The sequence below is a fragment of the Hippoglossus stenolepis genome, chromosome 9 (assembly GCF_022539355.2).
Source record: "Hippoglossus stenolepis isolate QCI-W04-F060 chromosome 9, HSTE1.2, whole genome shotgun sequence".
Lineage (NCBI taxonomy): Eukaryota > Metazoa > Chordata > Actinopteri > Pleuronectiformes > Pleuronectidae > Hippoglossus > Hippoglossus stenolepis.
This window is the reverse complement of record NC_061491.1, coordinates 3,576,880-3,599,197: the sequence shown is the minus strand read 5'-3', so window position 1 is coordinate 3,599,197 and position 22,318 is coordinate 3,576,880. Positions and strand designations below refer to the sequence as shown.

Here is a 22,318-nt window from a genome sequence, read left to right as displayed (position 1 = left end):
TTTTACTACAGGATTAATAAAGATTGAATTGTGTTTTGAATAAGTATGAAGTAAAAGCTGCTCTCTGAAGGAACCAACTGATCAATATCTTATTGTAAAAGCTGGGTGTTATAATTTGCTTCTGGCAAACCCAAAGTGCAGAACACAAACCCAGTAATAGATGGTTGTAAAAATGTTTATTGCTCAAGTGGTTGGAGCTTGTAGGCTGACGCCGGAGCAGATGAGGTTGAAAAAACAGGATGACGCTAAGTCAGTTGATTCTGTGGCAAAAAAAGGAGCAAGGGATAAGTTGGCAGCAAAGCAAGGCACAAATAAACTCACTAGAAGATATATGTTGCAATCACGAAGCCTAGCTGTGTTACCACACTGGTGGTCGGACAATCTGGCGAAGACAGGCGAGATGAGCTGGGGTTTTATAGACTGAGGAGAGGTGGAGTTGACGAGGAGATGAATCTCAGCTGCACAGGTAGACACACACAGGGAGAGAGACGTACAACAAACACTGGGTTAAGGGAAAACACGGGGAGAACACAAGACAAGAACATGGAGGTAGAACCCTGGTCCTAAAACTGGGAGTCCACTTTATTAGACTTGCACTTTCTGTTTCACTCAAACACTGAGCTTGTTTCCCAAGGTCTCGGATTCAATGATTTCCAACCGTTTGTATTTCTGTCAAAAAGAGAGAGGGGCAGATTTATAGAAGATGCTCCAGAGAGATACTGGGAGAAGAAGATGGATTTTAGGACAGGGTGTTACAATCTATGTTTAATACCTACCTGGGTAATACTACTAATAATAGAGTGATATAGACTTAAAGAATACAATGAATATTTAGCGATTGAGTTATATGTTTATAAGAAAATGATTTGGAGGTATTATGAGTATTGAGTGGAGTATTTGGGGCTTTGCAGTGGAAATTGATATTTCACCTTTTTTTGTGACACTTGTTTTAATAGTAATAATATGAAACTAAACCCAACATCATCATTTAGAGGATTTGGAAGGATTTTGGGTTACGCACCAGCATCCTTTAATACACTCAAAAATCCCTGATTGTTTTGGACAACAACAACAACAACAAACTCTTCTGACTCACCACTGACCGAAGGGATTCAGCAGACTGGATAATACTGTCCTGAAGGCCCCATCTCACTCCACTCCACCTGTTCCTGTAAAGTTTCTTCACAGTTTACAGATTCAAAGACGAATAGGCTAAAAAAAAAATGTTAATTATACCCAGTGCCAAAGCCCCAAAATATTCAACAGACACTTCAGATCCAATACAATGGGATTTGTGCCTTCCTTTTTGAAGTCACGTTATTATTTACTTTGTCCACCATATGGAATAATGACAATTTATTTTTTCTTAATTTTCATTCATTTTGTAATTTTGTCTCGTCTTACTAACTTATATCTTGATAAATGATGAATTGCAGCAATTACATCACAAATATTTCAATTGAAATTGTTTTGGGGTCAAAATTATGTCAAGGTAGTCAGAATACAACACAAAACTCAAGACAACGTTTCATTAGTTCAAACACATTAACAGAGAGGTGATATAGTGTTAATCTGAAACCTTCCCTTCTTCTTGCCATGTCTAACCTATTCACTGCCCCTGATTGCATACAGTCTATCATCACCCCCATCAGACCACACACACCAACAAACAACATTGTTTACATAATTGATCTTCATCATCCTTGTCTTTATTCTCATGATGCTGGAGAGGTCAGACAGAGCATGTTGTGAAAGGAGCCACTGAATCTTTCATGATCTTTTGATGGGCTAGTGCGATGCTTTTATGTCACACAGGCATGGTGGCTGGTCAGTGTGTGTACGTGTGTTCCAGTCTACAGAGGTTGGACAGGGCTCTGTGTGTCATATGGCTCAAAGGGAAACCTTGCTTTGGTCCATTAATTGGAAATATGTCCATTATGTTTCCACAATGATTATGCTAAAATGCTTTGCTTCAAAGACACAATTAACATGGTCCGCAGCCTCTGGTACTAAGTGTTCCAGCAATCAGACATAAAAGAAGTTTGCCAACGGCCTTAACAACAGATGTTAGATAGTTAAGAGCGCACAAAACTTAAGATGGCTGCTCGTTATTTGCTCTAGAATCTAATGGACATTTGTATCACTGGATTACTTAGTAAGCAAAGCAGGCAGTTACACACAAGCTTATATGAACCATGGTTTACTTTGTAGCCACACTAACAGAGTGACTGTAGGGAAGTCAGTCGGATCCACTTCCTTGGTCCGGACTAAAATATCTCAACAGCTATTAAAAGGACTGCCATTAGTATGAACTGACTTGTAATCCCTTCTTACTTTGGTTTATGACTGAATACTGCAAAACTAAATACATTCCCAGCAGCCTCAGATGTCCTTTCCGTTAAGTAATTATCAAGTGAGCATGTCAGCATGTGGCACTGTGCCTGTACTGTCGCTGCTAACGTAGGGTAGAGATTATACAGAATAACATCAACATGGACAACTCTGTAACCAGGTTTCCATCCAATAACACTATTTTTATACCAAATAGAGACATTAAAATAACTCAAAATCTCAAACAATCAGAAACAATATAGAAAACATGATAAAAATACAGTATACATGTGTTTCATGTAAGCTATTTCATCTCTGCACATTGATGTTGTTGGCTGCTGCCATTATTTGTTTCTGCAGCACAAAAGAACCTTCATCTTCAAAGATCACATGGAGAGGAGAGGCCATGTAGAAAAAAAGAATCTAACAAATAGCGTGTACAATTGATTGTATCAGTCGTTTAATTGCTAACATGGATCCATCCCAGTAAATAATCCATTTAATGAGCATTTGTTAAAAGTTTTATTATTGGTGTAAATGGAGTAATACACACACAAACACATTTAAATGAATTGGGATGCAACTTTATTCTTCCATTTTTATTTTAGTTGAATGAATAACATGGTTACATTAGTTTTCCATGTAATCTTGCAGTCACTGTGATTTGCTGTTGGTTATTTACCTTGAATGGACAAAACTGCCCATTTAAATGGCTTTTACATTTGTTTCTACTTTTCAGACATTCTTCTCCTCGGTGAGTTGATTATCAAATCAATTCAATTCAATTTTATTTGTATAGCGTCAAATCACATGATCCATTGTCTTAGGGCACTTTAAATCATTATTCCAATTCAACATTATTTAAGTGGGTAAAAGCCTGCCAGCAGATATAGTATTTTGCTGTACAATTCTTGATCATCTTGTATCTTTTTTTAAATATTTTATCAACTGTATGAAGTTACAAGTAAAGTCTGAAAACTAGATGACATGTTGCCAATTGAAAGACAGAATAAACTTAAAGGGCTAGTGTGTTGGACTTAAACGTAAAGTTGCAGATTGCAACCAGCTATTGTAAGTCGCTTTGGATAAAAGCGTCAGCTAAATTAAATGTAATGTAATGTAAAGCTGAATACACCCTGTTTTTTAAGCGTGTAAAACCTACGGTGACCTTCAGGTCAGTGTTTAGTTTGCAGTTTGTCTGGTATTTGCTGAGGTGCAACATGACGGACTCCATTAAAAGGACCTGCTCTCCGGATGTAGAGATGAATGGCTCATTCTAAGGTAACAAATATACAACAATAGTTTACACTCGCGAGAACACAACTATTAAAATTATATTCCATTTCTGCCAATAGATCCCCTGAAATCATACACACTGACCCTTTAATAGGGGCAGTAACTGAAAGGTGCATGTCTGAGTTAATTTTGTGTTGTAGCTGCCTGAAAAATCACTGTGAGACCACACACAAACCAGAAATTAGTCAGAACTGGTAAACTTGAGAGAATGTGGACACTTCCAATCCCTATCAGTTCGCAGAATTTAAAAAAACAACAAATGTTGTGAGCAAAAAGAGAAAGGCAGAAATATTTACACGCTTGCTGAACTCAAAGTTAACACATATATTCAGAAAAATTACAGCAGAATAAAGATGAGGACATTGAACTGTAAATGCAGATGAGAAATGGCTGTTTTTTGTGATTTCATGTTGAGAAATGGTTCTTTGGAGAAAACATCATCCAAATACAAAGTCATCATGCTAAGTAAAGGGTCCAATAACCTAAAGATTTTTCTTCTTTGTTCCTGTAAAGCTGATATGTTGGAGGCTTTCATTAATGAATACACTTTTATGGAAATAATAAATAGCTTAAAATGATACCAACATGAATATTAACTGTGAACCTGAAAGTTTGACGGCATGTTTGAAGTTTTTGCCTTAAGTTCAACTATTCAGAACATATAAAAAATAACTAATAATCTCTTCAGCTCATTTCCTTAGTCCTGTGTGTTGATCCACTGCTGTTGTGCTTTCTGGAAAACCTTTTAGTCCCATCAAATATATCTCATGTCAGGCGATTCCTTTGTCAATGTCCCAGTAGAGAGCAGCGCATTTTCATTCTCACTCAGTCAACAAATGCAATTTCCTGTTGAAGAGCAGAGTCCAGGGCTGCAGAAGCACACAGAGGAGGCAGAAAATACATCAACAGACTCAATCGTCTGTCTCGTTGGTTACAGAAAAAATATTTAACAAAGAAAAGCAGAAACACAGGAAGGAAAACAGACTAACACTTTAGTCAAGTAAGACGTCAGCAAAAACAAACAAACAAAACCAGAACGTACTCTATATTCACTCCTACAAGCCTTACTGCTATTTACTGTATATGTAAAGCATAGTGTCCATGAGAAGTTAGGATAGTTTCCACTGAAAACACATCTAAATCTGTATATCTGCACCACCTCAGTGAAGTCACGATCCACCGTGGTCATGTGTTGTGCAGTGGAAGAGAGTGAAGCCAGAGAGGCCTGAACACCCGACTGGGTGTTGTCTTTACTCAGATTCAGTCCAGTTTCCTCTCAAGACAGTGGCGATTAACCTCAGACCCTCCGGTCCTGATGCTGAATAGGTGGGGTTTCCTGATGGACCGCTCAGCTCGTGCTCAGGTCAGATTTGGGCGGTGGCTCGAGGGTCTCAGCGACTTCACCCAGCTCATCCAGCAGCTCTGTGAAGGCCGGCCGTCTGAAGGGCTCCAACTGAGACAGGAGAAAAGACAAGTGTTTGAGGATGCCCATGCTAGGTACATAATGAACACAATGCACACTATGGTTTCACATTATTAAACTGATCAACAGGTGGCAGTAATATCCCATGATATTTTGCAATGCCCCAGCAAAAAAAGGTAAGAAGAAGACCAGTAAACATGCCACAAATTTAAAATACTTAAATCCAAGTATCCATTAGGGAACACAATTGAAGTATAAAATCGACACATTTGTCAGTTTTTATAAGGCAAAGCAACATGTACCCAATGTAGTGTTGTACATCATCGACCATCTTAACCTTCACATATCTCCTGTTGCCTCAACTGAACTAGTGAAAATGATCATGATGATATACAGTGCAGGTTTAAAAACATTTAGACTATTATTGATGATTCACCAACAAAAACTTAGAATACATCTTATGGATGCAAATAATACTATATATAAATATAACTACATACTAAAACAACCATAACTTCATGTCTAATATTTTTCTTCAATTCTCCTCATCAATGCTGTGACCTTGTTTCTGTGTTAACCTGTTTCCATGAATGTAATCCATCCTCTATCCACCTACCATACAGCAGCTGGCTGCCAAGTCCAGGAGACGCTGAGGACAGTCGCTCACTATCTCCTTGAATGTGTTCACATTCAGCCCATAGTCCTGAAATGCACAGACATCATCAGACACTGCAGTGTGGACACAATATAACACACATTTACTGGGCATCTGTGCTGTAAGTGGAACAATGAACATTTGTGTCCCTACCACAGCGTGGGACTAGCTGGTAACAACACACATTAAGATAACATATGCTGCTGCTCACACGCTCATTCCGAGAGGTCTGACTCAGAGGTGTTTTTGGATCAATACATGAGATTAAAAAAGGCTAAGGACTTGTTACATTTAAAATCCATAAGTGTTATTATTTCCTTATCATTGAGTTTCTTATTTTAAATGATTAGTTTTGGGAAATAGGTTCAAATTTCATCTGTGCGTAGCGACCACCTCGCTGAACTGCTTCACCCACACCCAGTTATAACCTTCATTGAGTTTCTGCTATGACTACATAGTAAACATGTGGCCTCCACTTCCACCTCTCCAGTACAAACAGATTATAGCCAAACGAATGGCTGCTTGTCAGGGGCAGAAAGCATCAGGTAAAACTGAATTGGAAAAAGGAGGGGAGATATTATCTGTTACTGGAACAATTAATTGACTCATCAATGTTCAGATACTTAATCAACAACAACTTTGGTGTGTGATAAAATATTCAGAACTTACTACAACTACCACTTAACACAATTTTAGTGTATAAGAGTATTCAACTAATTGTGATCATGGGAGTTATTACAGGTACATAAAAACTGCTACACACTGGCTGATGAAGGGTTTTCAAATTGAGCTGTACCTGTGTCCTGGGTAGAATCTCTGGGTCAGCAGAAATCCTGGCCAGGATCTCACAGAGCACGATGCCGAAGGAGAAAACATCCACCTGGAATCAGTTAGGTAAGATACAATCCTTGAGCTTGATACCAAACAAACTCCAAATAAAAATATACTAAATATGACTTGTACAATTTAGTCAGCAATTTTACTTTTGAACAAAAATGACAAACATTACTTAGGTGCAGCTTCTTACATGTAAGTGTGTGCTGCTTGTCTTTGTCTCACATGACAGTAAATTGATAATTTGGGGTTTTGAAAAAACAAGCTTTGAGACAGGAGACCTTTTCAGGGTTTTCTTATCAAATGGATAATAAATGAATTAATAAAGTAATCAGTAGATAAGTCAACAGTAAACATCGTTATTAACTTCAGACCCAAGATGTTTTGTACATATATTCTAGGTTGGTTGCATGAGACTTAAAGAGCAAAGTAGTAAATGCATGTTGTATGAATTAATGTTTACAATGCTTGCAGCACATTATGTCCACATAGTAAATCTGCATCCAGCTGAAACACCAGTAATAGTAGTTTATCCTCTACCTTGCGGTCGTATGGCTCCCCTCGGAGCATCTCAGGGGCCATCCAGAAGGCTGAGCCCACCAATGAGAGCTTCCTGCCGGGATCTTTAACTGGCAGATCCACCACCTCCCGGGCGAGGCCAAAGTCCGTCACCAGGGCCTCCCGTCCCCGAGACGACACCCGGATCAGACAGTTCTGCAGAAACAAAAACAGGAGATAGATGCATCACAGGTTCATGAAACTGCAATGTATTATTTCGTCAGCAGATGGCAGTGTAAGGCTGATGACGCCTGAATAAAAATCAGTCGGCAACAACAGTTCCTTTTACCATTTTGTCCTTAATTAAAACAAAAAAGAATTTTGATCTTTTAATGTGCTTCCATTAAGTGTGCATGTGTTCCCTGGAACAAAGTGAGCATCCAGCTGCCAGACAAACAGTCTCTCTTCAGTCTCTCCACTTATCAATAGGCTCAATAGATCAGTCAGCACCTTTCCAGCACACTAAATAATTCAGCCACACCACATGTGAAGAGAGTCCGTTTGGCTGCCTGTGTGGCTCAAAGGAGCCTCCATCACCGAGGCTCGCTGACAGGCTGATATTTGACTTTTTAATTCATTTAATTTTTTTATTAAGTTAATCTCATCATGGATCCCTGAGTTTCCAGGCAGAGATGGAGGTGCGATGAGGCGCCGACAGTGGGAGAGATGTTGCATAACAACAGTGGGTGGCCTGAAGTGTGTGTGTGTGTGTGAGTGTATAACATATACAGTGTGTTTGGTGCTGTTGCATAAAGATAAATCCATAGAAAGAATTTTGAATGTACATGAAGAGCTGTGTTGATGACGACACAAAACAAATCAAAACATGATAGACAATGACAACATCAAAATGCAGTTTGTGTGTGTGTTGCATGTTTATAAATATTTGGCTGTGTGTGTGTGCGTGTGTATGGTCCAGGTATTACTCATGTTGTTGGGACCTAAATCAAAATCCACACAACATAAATCATAACATTTTAATATGAAGACAGTTTTTAGGTTTAGGTTAAGGTTTGGGTAACTTTAGGTTGATTTGAGGGCAAGTGTTAGGCAAGTAGGAAGTATGAGATTTAGTCTCCAGAAAGTGAATGTAAGTGCATGTAATGTCCTCGGAAGTCATGGAGACACGACTGTGTGTGTGTGTGTGTGTGTGTGTGCGTGTAAGTGTGTGTAAATGGTCTGTATTTATAATTCATATAGCGCTTTTTACAGTACAGTTCTATATTCACCTATTCACACAAACACATTCACACAAATATCTTTGTAAGGACCAGCTTCCTCAACCTGCAGAGTGAGGACATATTGGCCGGTCCTCACATTCTGACCCACTTTTAATGGGCTGTTTCAGGTTGAAGACTTGTTTTAGGCTTAGGATTAGAATAAGGTTTAGGTTAGGGTCTGGGTAAAGGTAAGGGTTAGGTGTTTAGTTTTGAGGGTTAATGTTGGGGTAAAGGACTAGGGAATGCAATCTGCCAATGAGTGTCCTCACTAAGATAGATGTACAAACGCGTATGTAAGGTAAATCTCCTAGCATGTGGCTCCCATTGCACCAGAGGCCCTTTCCATACAGTAGCCTGTCATTATGAGGCTCTCCTGGGAAAAACTCTGGTCCCAGACTTTTCCTCTAAATTTAGCCAGGGCCCCTCATGTCTGTGCCAAGGAAAGCAAAGGTTTGGGGAACAAAACTGGAAAGCTCTTGTAGATTACAAAGAGAAAAAAAGGCAGCTTGTAAGCACTCATTAAAAGGGGCCTCAAATTTCCATAGCTTCAGCTCTAATTCAAGCTAACTTGCAGAGTTACTGAGGCATGTTCACAATGACTGCATTAGTCGAGGGGGCTTTGGAATGTAATTTGCTTTTTGGACGTCCTGAAACAGCCAGAATCTTCACATGTCCAGCCACTGGTAAAGTGGGCGACTTAATCCCAGTGTGCTTTCTTTCCAGACTTTTTAGGCTGGGATAAAACCGAAATGGGTTTAAAAGAATGAAGAATACAAATTCCTGCTTTTTGGATCTTGATTCAGTTAATGGTTGTGGGTGTTTACATTATAAAGAGATCTAACCATCAGTGTGACAAATAACAACCAATGTGGGATCCAGTCCAAGGATGTTGGTGGGACATTTCACATCCTGCTTCGGACGCAATGTACTCATGATAAAAACAACACAAAAAAATATATTGACATGCAAATTCATCCCACAAAAAAACCTCCCCATTGTGAAAAGACCTTAATGACGTTATATGACAATGTCAGACAAACAGGCTTCCATGTGAAATGATATTTTTTATGCTTTTTTAAATTTAATTTAATCCATCATTTGGACTGGCGGTCATCTTTCCACGATCAATGCAGCTGTTTTAATTGAAGTAATACTTTTATATTTTCTCTAACAGAGGTGATATCATGATGTCATCTGCAGACTATAGCCTCTATTCTACTAGTTTCTGTAAGTCAAGGGTTGCACAAGATGGCAACAATGGTTGTGGACCTGACAGGTTCACAGATGTTTAACAACTTGTTAAACTGAACTTAAAAACAAATACTGCTTCGGTTAGATTCACGTCAAGACACGATTTGAAGTCAAATCATCAAAATAACAGTTGGACATCTCTGTTAGCCAAAACTACAGCTAATTTATTTATTTCGACTGCCCTCCTCCTTCTGCGGTCTGTGTTTACCTCTACCTGTGACCCCATTCAAATCTGAAGACAGACATATGTGTCGACAGAAATGACAATGATTCAAGCCAATTCTGAAAACTGTCATCGTTCTTAGTATTCATTATTTTCATTCAATTACAGCTCATCTCTGCAGTTGTTTTTCTTTCTTTCTTCAGACTCTCCAGCACTTTGTTTTCTTTATCCATGTTGGATGTTTCAGGTCACATATCAGTGCAAGTTATTAAAATCCTATTAAGACAGGCTCTGGTGTTATGTTGGAGTCCAACAATTTAGTTGTTGAGCAGTGTTGGACAAGTATCAGTGTCCCCCTGTGAGGTCTCTGTAGGTTGTAGTTGTGATAGCACATGATGAGAGATGAGATGACATTTTAAAGAGCCCTGTAGGGGTAGGGGGTGTGGAGGAGGCACACTGGACTGACACAGGCTGTAGTGAGCCAGAGACTGGGGGTGGGTCTTACCTTTGAGTTGAGGTCCCTGTGGTAAATGTTCTTGTAGTGCAGGTAGATCATTCCTCTGCTTATGTCACAGGCCAGGTCCACCTTCTCTCTCCAGCACAGGGGAACATCTTTCCTGGCCAGAAGCTCCTCCAGACAGCCACCGTTGACGTACTGACACAGACAACACACACAACCATGTTTACACAGTGTCAAAAATGAAGCTTTGCATTAGTCACACACCTATCACAGCCACTCTCACTTCAAGGCGGTCCATTTAAATATGACGTCCTCCTCAATGATCCCTGCCCTCCGCCACCCGAGGCTCCACCTTTCCAGTTTACAGTCTTAACCAGGCTCAACCAGGTTTAACAGGTTTAAAAGGTTACTCAACGTCTTGATTTGGGCTCGCTCTTGTATAGGAGGGTTTCTGACGTGTTCAACAGAGCTCTCCATCACTATCATTGAATCACCAAATGTAGAATCAATGCAAAGGCACATTGAAGCTGCTCTGGCAGCTCCTGGATGTCCAATACCTCACTAACACGCTTTATGTTGGTTTTTCCTATACTCTGTCACCCGTTTGTATATTAATAAAGTTGAGTCAGCAGGACAGTGTAAAAATATCAGACTATGTGAACGTTCTTATCATATATGCCTTTATTTCTGAGGTAATGACCTATCCACACCTTTATGATAAGGTGTAAGGTTTAATATCACTGCCAATACTGCTGGACCCAGGTCCGGGTTACACAACACACACCTGACTCAGTTCACTCAACATTACTTTGTCCCTATCAGCTCATGAAAATGCAATCTGTTGTGGTTTTATTTCCACAAAGCTAGCCTGGGAACATTCACAGTAACAATGACTCACCTCTAAGATAGGATACAGTTTGTCTTCTTTGACACAGATTCCCAGATATCTACAATAAGAGAAAATACATTCTATTAATTCTACATCAACTTTATTACTGACATTTATTTTCCAAACAAAATTTGTAGATATAGTACATATTTTGTATTCATTTGAATGTTTTTGTTATTTAAATTGCCTATGTATATGGTATATTTTCATATTGTTTATTATCGTGAGAGCGGTCATTTTAGAAAAGTGTTTGTGCTAAAAAATGTGTTAGTCCATCTGTCAGTACATAGTTTCCAACTCTGTCAGTGGCTCTCTACCGCAAGTCTATTAAATAATGTAAAATGCAGTGTTTTAACAATGGAGCTCTGTGGCACAGAGGAATAAGACACATCAGATTTAAGGTGCTCGCAGCAGACTTGTAGTTTGTTGTAGTTTTAAGAAAGTGAAATATTTGCAGAGAGATGCTTGAATATTAATAAGATAACCAAATAGAATCTGCTACACATATTGTTTTCAACATACAAAAAAATGGACATATTTACCTTTAATGTCAGATTCAATAATTAAAACATTGAGTAACCTGTCCCTTTTCTGTTTTACATTTTTAAACCAATGTATTTCCATTATTTTTACTGCTGCACTGACTTTTAATAGCACTCATGTTGCATCCTGAGAACATTGGCTTCAACAAACTTCATTAACACAAAGTGTGTGTTTGGATTTGGTGTGTGGCAGGTAATCACAGTATGACCTCAGCAGATACAATATGCCACACTCTGATAAACCTACTGCCATGACCTTGCTACAAGGCTATAATAAGATTGCTTAGGCAAACATTATGTCTGCCTTATGTAACTGCTGTCGACAACAGCACCAAGGTCTCATTTCATTAACGGTGACTGTAGCTGCAGCAGGGCCAAGCATCAGTTATGTTACATGCACCTAAATTAACATTCTATTAACAAGCTATTTGAGTGTTTTTCTGCTCATTATTTTAGTTTTAAGACAAACTAGGTTTTGCTTCATGCGCACTGCTCCCACCCACGTTGCTTTCATCCACTTGTCTTCACAAGAAAACTGCCTGATAAACCCACGCTACACTACCAACCTACTCAGCACCAATCATCAGGGAAAGTTAGCCCAGTTAACAACTACTGAACACAGAGGAGCAGATATACTGTAAGACCAGATATTTTTTATCAGGGGTTAGTGGAGACTATAACAGAGTAAAAAGAGGGTGAATATTGGACCTCCATCAGTCAAGTTGTATCTGCTAGAAAATATGTTCCCTACATCTACTTTATATTAGGTGATAAGAATATTGTGATGCCCTGTGCGGCAGAAAAAAATGTTTTTGATGATGCCAGAATAATTTATAATATTGCATATCATTGCATATTTAGATATTATCATTAAGTTCCTATTATGGCAGGATGCCTTTAGTTTTGACTAATTGGCATACAAGTGAAATTGCATACAGACATGCTTTAATGTCAATTTTCTTCATTGCTTAGTATCTATAATATGAACAATAGTTCAATTATTTGACATAGTTTACATAAGTATGAAGGCTTTTCAATAGTATTGCCATTCTATTGCTTTATAACTATAGAAGGTATAAATACTGTTCCCACGTTACAGACTGTGAAGCTGAGACGTAGGGAAAACAAGAGTGAGAGTGTGATGTGTGGGAGGGTGTTGAGTCTGTACCAACAGAGAAGAATGTGTTGTGAGGGAAATCCTCAGGCCCTTTCTTCTGCTGTAGCAGAATCATTAGACAAACCTCTGAGGCTTTAGTAAGATGTGGGACGCGAGCAGACAGATACCTGACGATGTTGGGGTGGGAGAGTTTCTGCAAGAGGCTGATCTCTCGTACGATGCTGTCCTGGTCCACGTCATTTTTGTAGATCTTCACCACCATCACCTTCCGACTGGTGCTGTGCATCACCTGAAGGAAATTGGTGGAAGCAGAAGTAGCAACAGCAGTGGAGGGTGTATCAGTGGTGATGGAGAGACTATTAGAGATACAGTGGAGACAGTCTGACAGCAGGCTTTAAACTAAATTAAACTAACTAAATTTATAAATTAAAGTAAAGTAGTTTGCTGCTCATGTATTTATTTCATTTGAACATCTGTCAAACCAGGAGAAATCTAGCTCAATTCATCGTGGACCAAGCCTACACATATGAAAACCAGCTCTTATTGTAGCTCTGCTCCAGCAGCGATATCACATTGGAAGTTATATAAGGTCTCAGCTCGAGATGAGTTGGCTACTGCGTCCCCATGGTCTCCAAAGTTGGTGGGCCAATCACGGAATGGCAAGAATGTCCCAATTAGATGCTGAAACAAAGCAAGCTTTGATAGCAGCTCCCACGTAGGCAGGCAACAGGGGAAAATGGGGTGAGGACAGTAGGAATACCTTATAGACTTTGGAGAAAAAGCCACTTCCGATTAGCTCGGCAGTAAAGTTTTCCCAGAACTCCAGTTTGCGGACAGCGGTGCGGAGCTTCTGCCAGCGGTCCACATTGTAGTACTTGTCTGAAGACTCCCCGTACAGGGTGGGACTGGTGGGCTCTGGGGACACATCCACATCACACATCCTGGAGATGTCCACTGGAAAAGAAGAGACACATAATAATCTATCTATCTATCTATCTATCTATCTGTGTGTGTGTGTGTGTGTGTGTGTGTCTGTGTGTGTGTGTCTTTAATTGCATTATCTGTAATTTGATATTCCGTATAATTAAGAAGAAACAGGTAGGAAATACTACATTGAAGATACAGGCCCAAAGTCCAACCCTATCACAAGGTACTTGATGCTAACAGCTGCAATCATAAGAGCTGCCATGTCTATGTGTTTTACTGTCACTAGCTTCTTCAACCACCCCACAAATGTGTTTTTGAAGTGAGATCATAGACTGTAAATAAAAATGGATGCCCCCTAAAAGTAAACCCAAAGCAATCGCCATCTGGTGGTCATAAAGCCTGCCTCCTTCATGTTAATGAATGGGACATGGACCAGGTTAAATAAGTCAATCTAAAAAGTATGAGTACATGTCAAAAGAACTTTTCTCAAAAAACACTTTTTCCGTTTTTTTCAAACTGAGGTTTGTCCAAGAGCTGGAACTGTATATGATTGGTCGAGAATGTGTAGGCGGGAGCTAGCCACAGTGGCTCCATTCCCTGATCACTACCGCGCAGACTCTGGCTACCAATGCTCCAAATATATATATTTCTAAATTAATTTAATGAAGGGCTAACTGTACTCGAATATCACGCATCAATCTGATTGAGTTTTATCCACTCGCAGTTTAAGCTACTGCAGCTCATAAACAAAAATCCCAGTCATTGCATGGCACCAGTTTGCAACACAATAGATTCATATTCATTTCTTGATCAATATCAATCCAACAATATCTAAAATAATTCCATTGTGCAATGCTGCTACACGGATCAACACAAAAGACTGGATGACCATCAAAAGACCCATTTATGCATCTAACTATATGAAAGCAACCCCTGGATGAAAGAGAAGCTCACAAAAGGTGTAATTTCACTCTGCCACTTATGGTTGCACAGATGAGAGTAAGGGCCTCCACTTTACAGACTGAAACAAAGACAGAGAATGAAGTGAGGGTATAAATAGAGACCGGATGGATGGATAACACGGCTGGACACTGAACACACACTGTCCAGAGTGGTCAAGTGAGATGTTTTTCCTCAACACACATAATGTAGGTTTAATCTCATTTCTGAAAAGGTCTTATTGAAACATACTGTTATTTGAATGAGTTTGATGGTCAATGTGCATTGAAGGTGGACTTCTATAAGGCAATAAGGACTCTGTATCAGTTATATGTATAATAATTATCATTGTTTCATTATTCAGCATATTTTATTGCATGCACATGATGCCAGTTAATAATATAGTCATCAACAGGAAGGCAACACTCAGACAAACACTCAGACAAACACTCTTTAAAACTGTGAACTGAAAATAAATGGTGGTGGATGGTCTACAACAGCAGAGACCACGTCAGGTTCACTCCTGTCAGCTAAGAACAGAAATGTGAGTCTGCAGTGACACAGACTCATCAACACTGGACAGTTGAAAAACATAGCCTGGTCTGATGAATCTGGATTTCTGCTGAGGCTGCAGATGTAGAATCACAATCTGGAGTCAACAGCATGAATCCATGGAGACAAACTGCTTTTTGTGATGGTGTGAGGAATGTTTTCTATACCATGGTTTTAATATAACAATCAATCAGAGTATTTTTACTGACCATGTTGTTTTCTTCATGGTCACTGTTTATATTCTTCTAATGGCTACTTCCTGCAGGATAATGCTATATGTCCCCAGTTAAAGTCTCAAACTGGTTTCATGAACATGTTTTCAGTGACCTCCTCAATTACCAGATGTGATTCCAGTTGAACCTTTGTGATGTGGTAGAACAGAAGATTGGCAGCATGAATGTGCAACTGATAAATCTGCAAAGGGGAGAAGACCTAGTATCAGTATGATGCCTCTAATGAAGACCTGGATGAGTGCAAGCTGTAATACTATAGCTGTCTAAATGATGTACATTTTTGTGAAACTACTTATTGTACATGGACAAAAAAACTGTAAAAATACTACTAGTTGTATATGGTTTAAAAGCTGCAGCCTATCATGTCCAGAACTTACTCATATTTAAACTTAAAGGTGCATTTTTCTTTGGAGCAACAAACTTTTAATTTCTGGGAGTCAAACTCGTGGTGGTGGAACTGGATGTGTCCCACCCTTCCCCTTGTAGTGTTCGCTTTTGCAGCCAAAGCAGGAAATGGGAGCTGGCTCCCCTCTGAGTCATATTGGCCTGCATTAAATATGTGCTTCTTTCCAAAAATATACGTTTTAAGTTGGAATAAGAGTGCTGGGAAATTATTATGAAGCAGTAAAGTTATATGAGATGTATGTTGGTCTAATTTAATTCAAGCAATGCAAAATTAATCAAATCTGACTTCAATTATTTTATTTTAGCTGTAAAAATGACATGAAACTGCCTTTTCTGATGATTGTTGTTGATAGGCAGATGATAACACTAAGTATAACCTGTCATTGTTATTACAATCAGAAAACATTTTCATAAAACTGACATGCCAATTACACTTTGGTCTATGTAACAGTGAATCCTGCTGTTCCTCATGATTGGGAAGCATGTGTCCAATCTGCTGTCATGGTTGCACCAGACCAGAAAACTAGATGCCCTGCATGTGATATTGTTACGGAACTGTTGGGATAGTTTGTCATTTTTGGAAATACACTTGCCAGACTTACACTCTTGCCCAAAACACACCTACCAGCAACCTTTAATTTTACTAATTAACAAACTGTATACTCATTGTTTAATCAATTGATAATCCAAATTATTAAACTGACAATTTGTGGGCTCAGGAGGTAGAGCGGGTCGTCCACTAACCAGAAGATTGAAGGTTCTGATTCTGGGTGCCTAAGTGTGCTTAGGCAAGATACTAAACTTGGACTGGGCGATGACTTAAAATCACTGTGTTTAAATGTCAAGTCCTGTACGTGTCCTAATAACTTCTGATTAGTGATGTTGTTTATTGTTAACATGGTCAGCGGGGGAGTGAGGAGGGAGGACATGTGGCACAGAACGTTCAATGCACGCATCGGGGAAAGTATGAACCAAATTAGCCGACATGAGCAGGATTAAGTCAGTTAATGGTTATAAATGTCGATATTTATTTCGATACATTTTTCGTTTAATTGCCCAGTCCTATTCTGAACCCCAAATTGCCTTTGACGGATGTGCCAGCACTGTGAGTGATGTGCGATGGAGAAAGTGCTGCACATAAATGCACTTTATGAATGTGTGTGAAAGGGTGGATGTTAAATCTGTACTCTAAAGCTCTTTGAGTGGTCATAAAGACTAGAAAAGTGCTATATAAATATAGACCATTTACCATTCATCAACAGGGACCTTTTTGATGGAACAATTTCATGGCCAGGCCAGAAACTACCTGGAATCTGAACTAGTTATTAAACAACTTCACGGTGGGGACACGACTTCAGAGGAATATTCTTGGTTTCCCTCTGCTTTTAGAGTTTGTGCTAAACTAAGCTGACAGCCAGCCGGCTATAGCTCCATAGCTAATGCAGAGATGGTAGTAAGAGTCCTTTCATTTAACTGGGCAACAGAGCAAGTACAAGTATTCTTTAACTGTTATATGCCTTCAAACACCATCTGTAGTCCAGTGCATACAGGCCAGGAGTAGGTCTGTATTCTGAAGACAATGGGACACTGTAGGTTCCAAGGTGAGAGCTAATAAAATAAACATGTCTTCCTGAAACACAGGACAAATCAGAGGCAGATGAACTACAATGGCACAGAGAGCATATAACTCTGCCAAGGCCCAAACAGTCCCCTTATGAAACCACATTTAAATTCATTAGATCCGGATTTTACGTAGATCTGCACCAAATTGGATACATTCATAAATATCAGTACCCTAAATATGCAGTTTTTTGTCATCATTCTCTCAGAAATCAAGTAAAATGTAAAAAAAACAGCCTATCTCGCAATGTTCAAGAAAGTAAAAAAGAAATTCCTGGATTTGCAGTATGGGTTCTTCCCAGACCCATACTGCATCCTTCCAACAAGTTTCGAGGTAATCCCAAAAAACACAGATGAAAACATAACCTCTTTGGCAGAGGTAACAATAGTCTGGCTCGGCATCATCAATTTAAATAGGCAGATGTGAACAGAGGTGCTGATCCACCTAACATTATTTAATTGTTTGAGGGTAGCTTCAGTTCCCACAGTCAATCTTGAACCTTGTTCCTCATAGAGCAGTTACTCCTGACCTAGATTCCACCACAGAGTGCTGGTGTAACAACACCACAGGTCAAAGTTTATGTTTCCCATGACAACAGCCTCTCTCGCCTTTACAATGACGTTGGTGGAAAGCACACGCTGACACGCAAACACAATTGGCACGGTTTCGTCAATCAAGCTGAGAGAATCAACCCCGGCTATTCAGGCTGCTTTTGTTCATTCGGCTCCGGACTAAACAATCACGGCACTTTCAGCTCTGACACTGTCAGAGAGGAATGCTTACAGTGCAGCCCTATCATCCAGCTGTCACTCACTCTCTGTCTAATTCTCCCGTCTGGATCTCTCACTACTTCTTTTCTCTCTGCACTGGAGACAGAATGACTGTGGTTCACAAACTTTCTTTACACCTCCCTTTGGGATCTAAAAAATAATTGTTACGACTCAAAACATTTACATTGCCTGCCTTTTTTATAGCGATACATCACACAATACTATAAATTAAACAATACTGTGACAAGCTGCATTTAACTGAATGACATAATGCACTGTTTACCAGAGTTTCTGTTATGTATGGGAAAATTGCTTTGTTAAAAACCAAAACTTAGAAGCCACTGGACAGGCTTGTGATATTTCAGATACATGATTGATGCACTTGTTTGATCAGGGTCTTATTGTTCTCTTCCTGTCTACCCTGTTCCTACTGGCCTATATCATGTTGTTTTTCCGTCTGCATAAATCATACTGTCTATCTTGAGCATGTGTCAACTAAACAGTCACCACTCATAAAAACACTGCTCTGTTGCTGCATCTCTCAGCCGATTTACTTAAATGGGATGCTGAGAATAGTCCACCAATAAATGCCATGTTTAGATCTTTCTGAGTAATATTTAGACAAAACTACATTGCCCAGCTACTTTTGGAAATTGCATGGATTTTTAATGACACTGCATATTTCTAACCAATATTTATTACATATACCAGATTTTTAACCTTTAATTCGCTGTCACCGACTCTATAACCCTTACTGGTGGAGTAATGGTGTCGGGAGGAGAGTATAATGTCCGACTTCCTCTTTGTTGTGGGCTGATCTGTTCATGTAAGTACACAGCCACAACCTAACCTTGTGCTGTTAAACCCTGCAGCAACACCACATTTTTATAGTTTATAGGCTACACACATCACGGCATCCTATGCCATGTGACTGAGCACCCAGAAAGTAGAAAGGGAAAATAATAGATTAATGGTTTCAGGCTGTTTCTGCCATCACCTCCTTATTCAATACCCATAGTCAACGCTATCGAAACTGCAATTAACTCATAAATTATTTTGTGGTGACAAGTGACACTTATTTTTACATCTAAAATGAAATATTGTCCATGGCATGACAAATGTGTTGTTAACTGTAACTTTAACTGTGCAGTAAGTCCGAAGTCTGGACAATGTCTGAGATTCAGATCACAATCATTGAGAGTTTCTCTTTCACAAATGCACATACCCGGAGGTTTTCCCTGTGAAACATGTTCACACCTACTCTGGATATTCCTTTCCTACAGACTACTCCTATGCAGGACGTCCACTCACTTGCTGTAAATTCTCCGGACAATGACCTGCTCTATTCACACATCGGCCCAATCAGACATTAGATGTACTTTGTAAGAGGGAGCTGGTTCTGACATTGTCATTCACACATGTAGTTCATCTGGAAAGGCTCAGGAATGTGATGTATGTTTGTAGGCTGGTTAATATTCACTCTCATTTACCTACCGGATAGAAAATGGTTGCTTGTTGTGTCTGGAAACAATAATACTTAGAGCTGAGAGACTGAACCAAAACAGTAAAGCTGAAGGCCATATAACCAAAGCAATGAGCTAAAACACACAAAAAATAATATTAATATAAATATACATACAAAGCTCTGACTGTTTTTTAAAACAAGTCAAAGTGTGAATCATTTTCCAGCTTCTAGTGCAAATACATAATTCTGCATCTTGCATCTCATGATTTTCAAAGGAAGGTAATAATGCCACTGTTACTGTTGCTGCTGAATATAGACGCACTCTGCAGTGTGTGTCTCACTCCCCATTTCCCACTTGTCTGTTTTTCTTGGCTCTTGTGTTGTTAGTTTCTTCCAAAGATCTGATTCTTTACCAGCACTGACTTTTTCTTTTTTTTTTTCAGAGTGTGAAAGTTGGAAAGCTGCACAAGCGACATGCAGGAAATATGCCTGTCTGTGTTGAAGGTCACTCATCACAACCCGCTGTGAGTTTGACCTACGTCTGACCACACAGAAAGTCAATAGAAATATCAGGGCTGGCCGCTGCCTGCTGACGTCCCCTCAGCTGATAAAGAATGTTACACAATATAAAAATCAGTTTGCGCCTAAGCGAGATTTCCGTCTGTCAACACGAGGATTCTCTCTGAGGAATTTTCAAAAGATTGTACAGGGATGTGATGTTAGCTCAGAGCAGAGGGTATGTTGTGTTTGTGTGTGTGTTTATACGCTTCAGGACCAAACCCTTCTGAGCATGGAGGACCCTGTCAGCTTCCAAACAAAGGGGATTCACGTCATTAGGTGACATCAAGGGGGTGACTCACTCATGAGTTCACACTTGAAGCCAGAATGATATAAGTCACACTACGTTAAAGAGGAGTTGGCTCAATCTGCTGTTTTCTTTTATACATAATACGTGTTAATGAACCAGATGAATCACAGGAGGTTCTTTCACAAGGACAGGCACTGCGCGAGACCCATTAAGATGTCCACACAGACATAGATATTTTCCAGTTCCAACTCCATCACGAAAGTGGAAAAGAATCTAAATCATGTCTTGAATTGATATTCTAGTCAGAGTTTAGTTTGATAATAGAATCTTTAAAGCCTCAGTGACTTTGGGCATAAAGTATGTAGACAATTGCAGCATAGCAGAACATTGGTCTGCCTTAACAGCAGCCCTCTGGTCACAACATATTTGGCTGTAGCCTGTGAATTAGAGCTGAGCCAGTAAAGTGGCCTGTGCCATACCACAGCAGCTGTAAACTGCTTCATGGATTTTCCAAAGGGACTTGATGCTTGCCTCAGAACTCTGCCTTCGTCTGCAGTTTTTTGAAGGCAGAGGTGGCAGCTGGGGGGGTATCAGTGTTTCATGTTAGATGACAGATCAATGAGGGATGGTCAGAGCTACATCACACATAGCTGTGGCTGCCCACTGGTGTTGTTGACCACAGTCTGTGGTGGATGGTGCAATGATGGCTTATGTCACTACTGAGGAATGTAAACTGTGGAAGGAAAAGTACAGTGGTTAGTGTATGTCCCATTTACTTCAGAGTTATAACACTCAATCTAATGAGGGGAAGATCGAGAAATGCAGCTCTTGGGATGTATACATGCGATTATTAAGTACTTAAATTAAAATTGTTGTGCATATACTTAAAAAAGCCAAATACAGCGGCTGAGGTAGAGGTCTATTTCAGTGTGTATCAAGTTGTGATATCAGGATAAAACAAGCTGTGAAATATTGCTTTAGGTTGGTATCAATTTAGTTTTCAAAGCTGCATTTTTTGTTTTATTTACACTTCTAGACAGCAGAACAAACTGTAAACATAATACTGTCATATCATTCTCCTCCAAGAGGTATATCCACTATTGTAGCAAACAACTTCATGTTAATGCATAACAATGTTAAGATTAAGTTGGGTTATCTTTTCATATTTCAAATCTGTTCAGTTAGTAAATTTGTTTAATTTCAAGTACAGCACTGTTTATTGTGGTCCCATGGGAACCAGCACCATTGTTAAAGCTTAAAGCTCACATAATGTGTAACATTCAACATCATGATGGTGGATCGTATACTGATCATTGATCAGAGATCATGATGGTGGACCGTGGTGGCAGCTGATGGTGGATAGTGGTGGTGGATTGTGTTTGTGGTGGAAGCTGATCATGGACTATGATTACAACAAGACTGCTTGATATACAATATACTCACATACTCTAACATTGCTGACAATAACTCCTCAATTTCAATTACTATTTCATTACTGCTCCCTTCATCTCTATCAGACATTTTCTTATGTATAAATACATACACATTGACACACCTTTCCATGATGTTCTTCAAACCAATGTTGTAAATACTGTTATTTTGTTGATGTGATTAGCTACACGCAACATCGATTGCACTTCTGTCCATCCTGGGAATGGGATCACTCACATGTGGCTCTGTCTGAGGTTTCTAATGAATCTTTGCCCTGTTAATAGGGGATTTTTTGGTAGTTTGTCCTGACTCTTGTTGAGGGTTAAGGGCAGAGGATGTTGCACCTATCAAGCCCTTAGAGACAAATTGTGATTTGTAAATATTTACTGTAGAAATCAAATTTGACTGATTGATTAAACATCTTCAGT

General features: G+C 39.4%; 1 protein-coding gene across 2 annotated transcripts in view; it reads right to left on the bottom strand.

The window, feature by feature from the left end:
- Nucleotides 1-2,899: 2,899 nt before the first annotated feature.
- The window catches only part of zgc:162952 (PKc_LIMK_like_unk domain-containing protein), a 30,120-nt gene continuing 10,701 nt past the window's right edge, over nucleotides 2,900-22,318 (bottom strand). For both annotated transcript variants that reach the window (XM_035166807.2, XM_035166808.2), the window contains 8 exons: nucleotides 13,500-13,693; nucleotides 12,907-13,028; nucleotides 11,090-11,138; nucleotides 10,237-10,386; nucleotides 7,080-7,253; nucleotides 6,502-6,585; nucleotides 5,667-5,753; nucleotides 2,900-5,080 (listed from right to left, as the gene is read on the bottom strand). In XM_035166807.2, coding sequence (XP_035022698.1) covers nucleotides 4,976-5,080; nucleotides 5,667-5,753; nucleotides 6,502-6,585; nucleotides 7,080-7,253; nucleotides 10,237-10,386; nucleotides 11,090-11,138; nucleotides 12,907-13,028; nucleotides 13,500-13,693 — 965 coding nt within the window. In that variant the 3' untranslated portion in view covers nucleotides 2,900-4,975. The remainder of the gene's footprint in view (nucleotides 5,081-5,666; nucleotides 5,754-6,501; nucleotides 6,586-7,079; nucleotides 7,254-10,236; nucleotides 10,387-11,089; nucleotides 11,139-12,906; nucleotides 13,029-13,499; nucleotides 13,694-22,318) is intronic.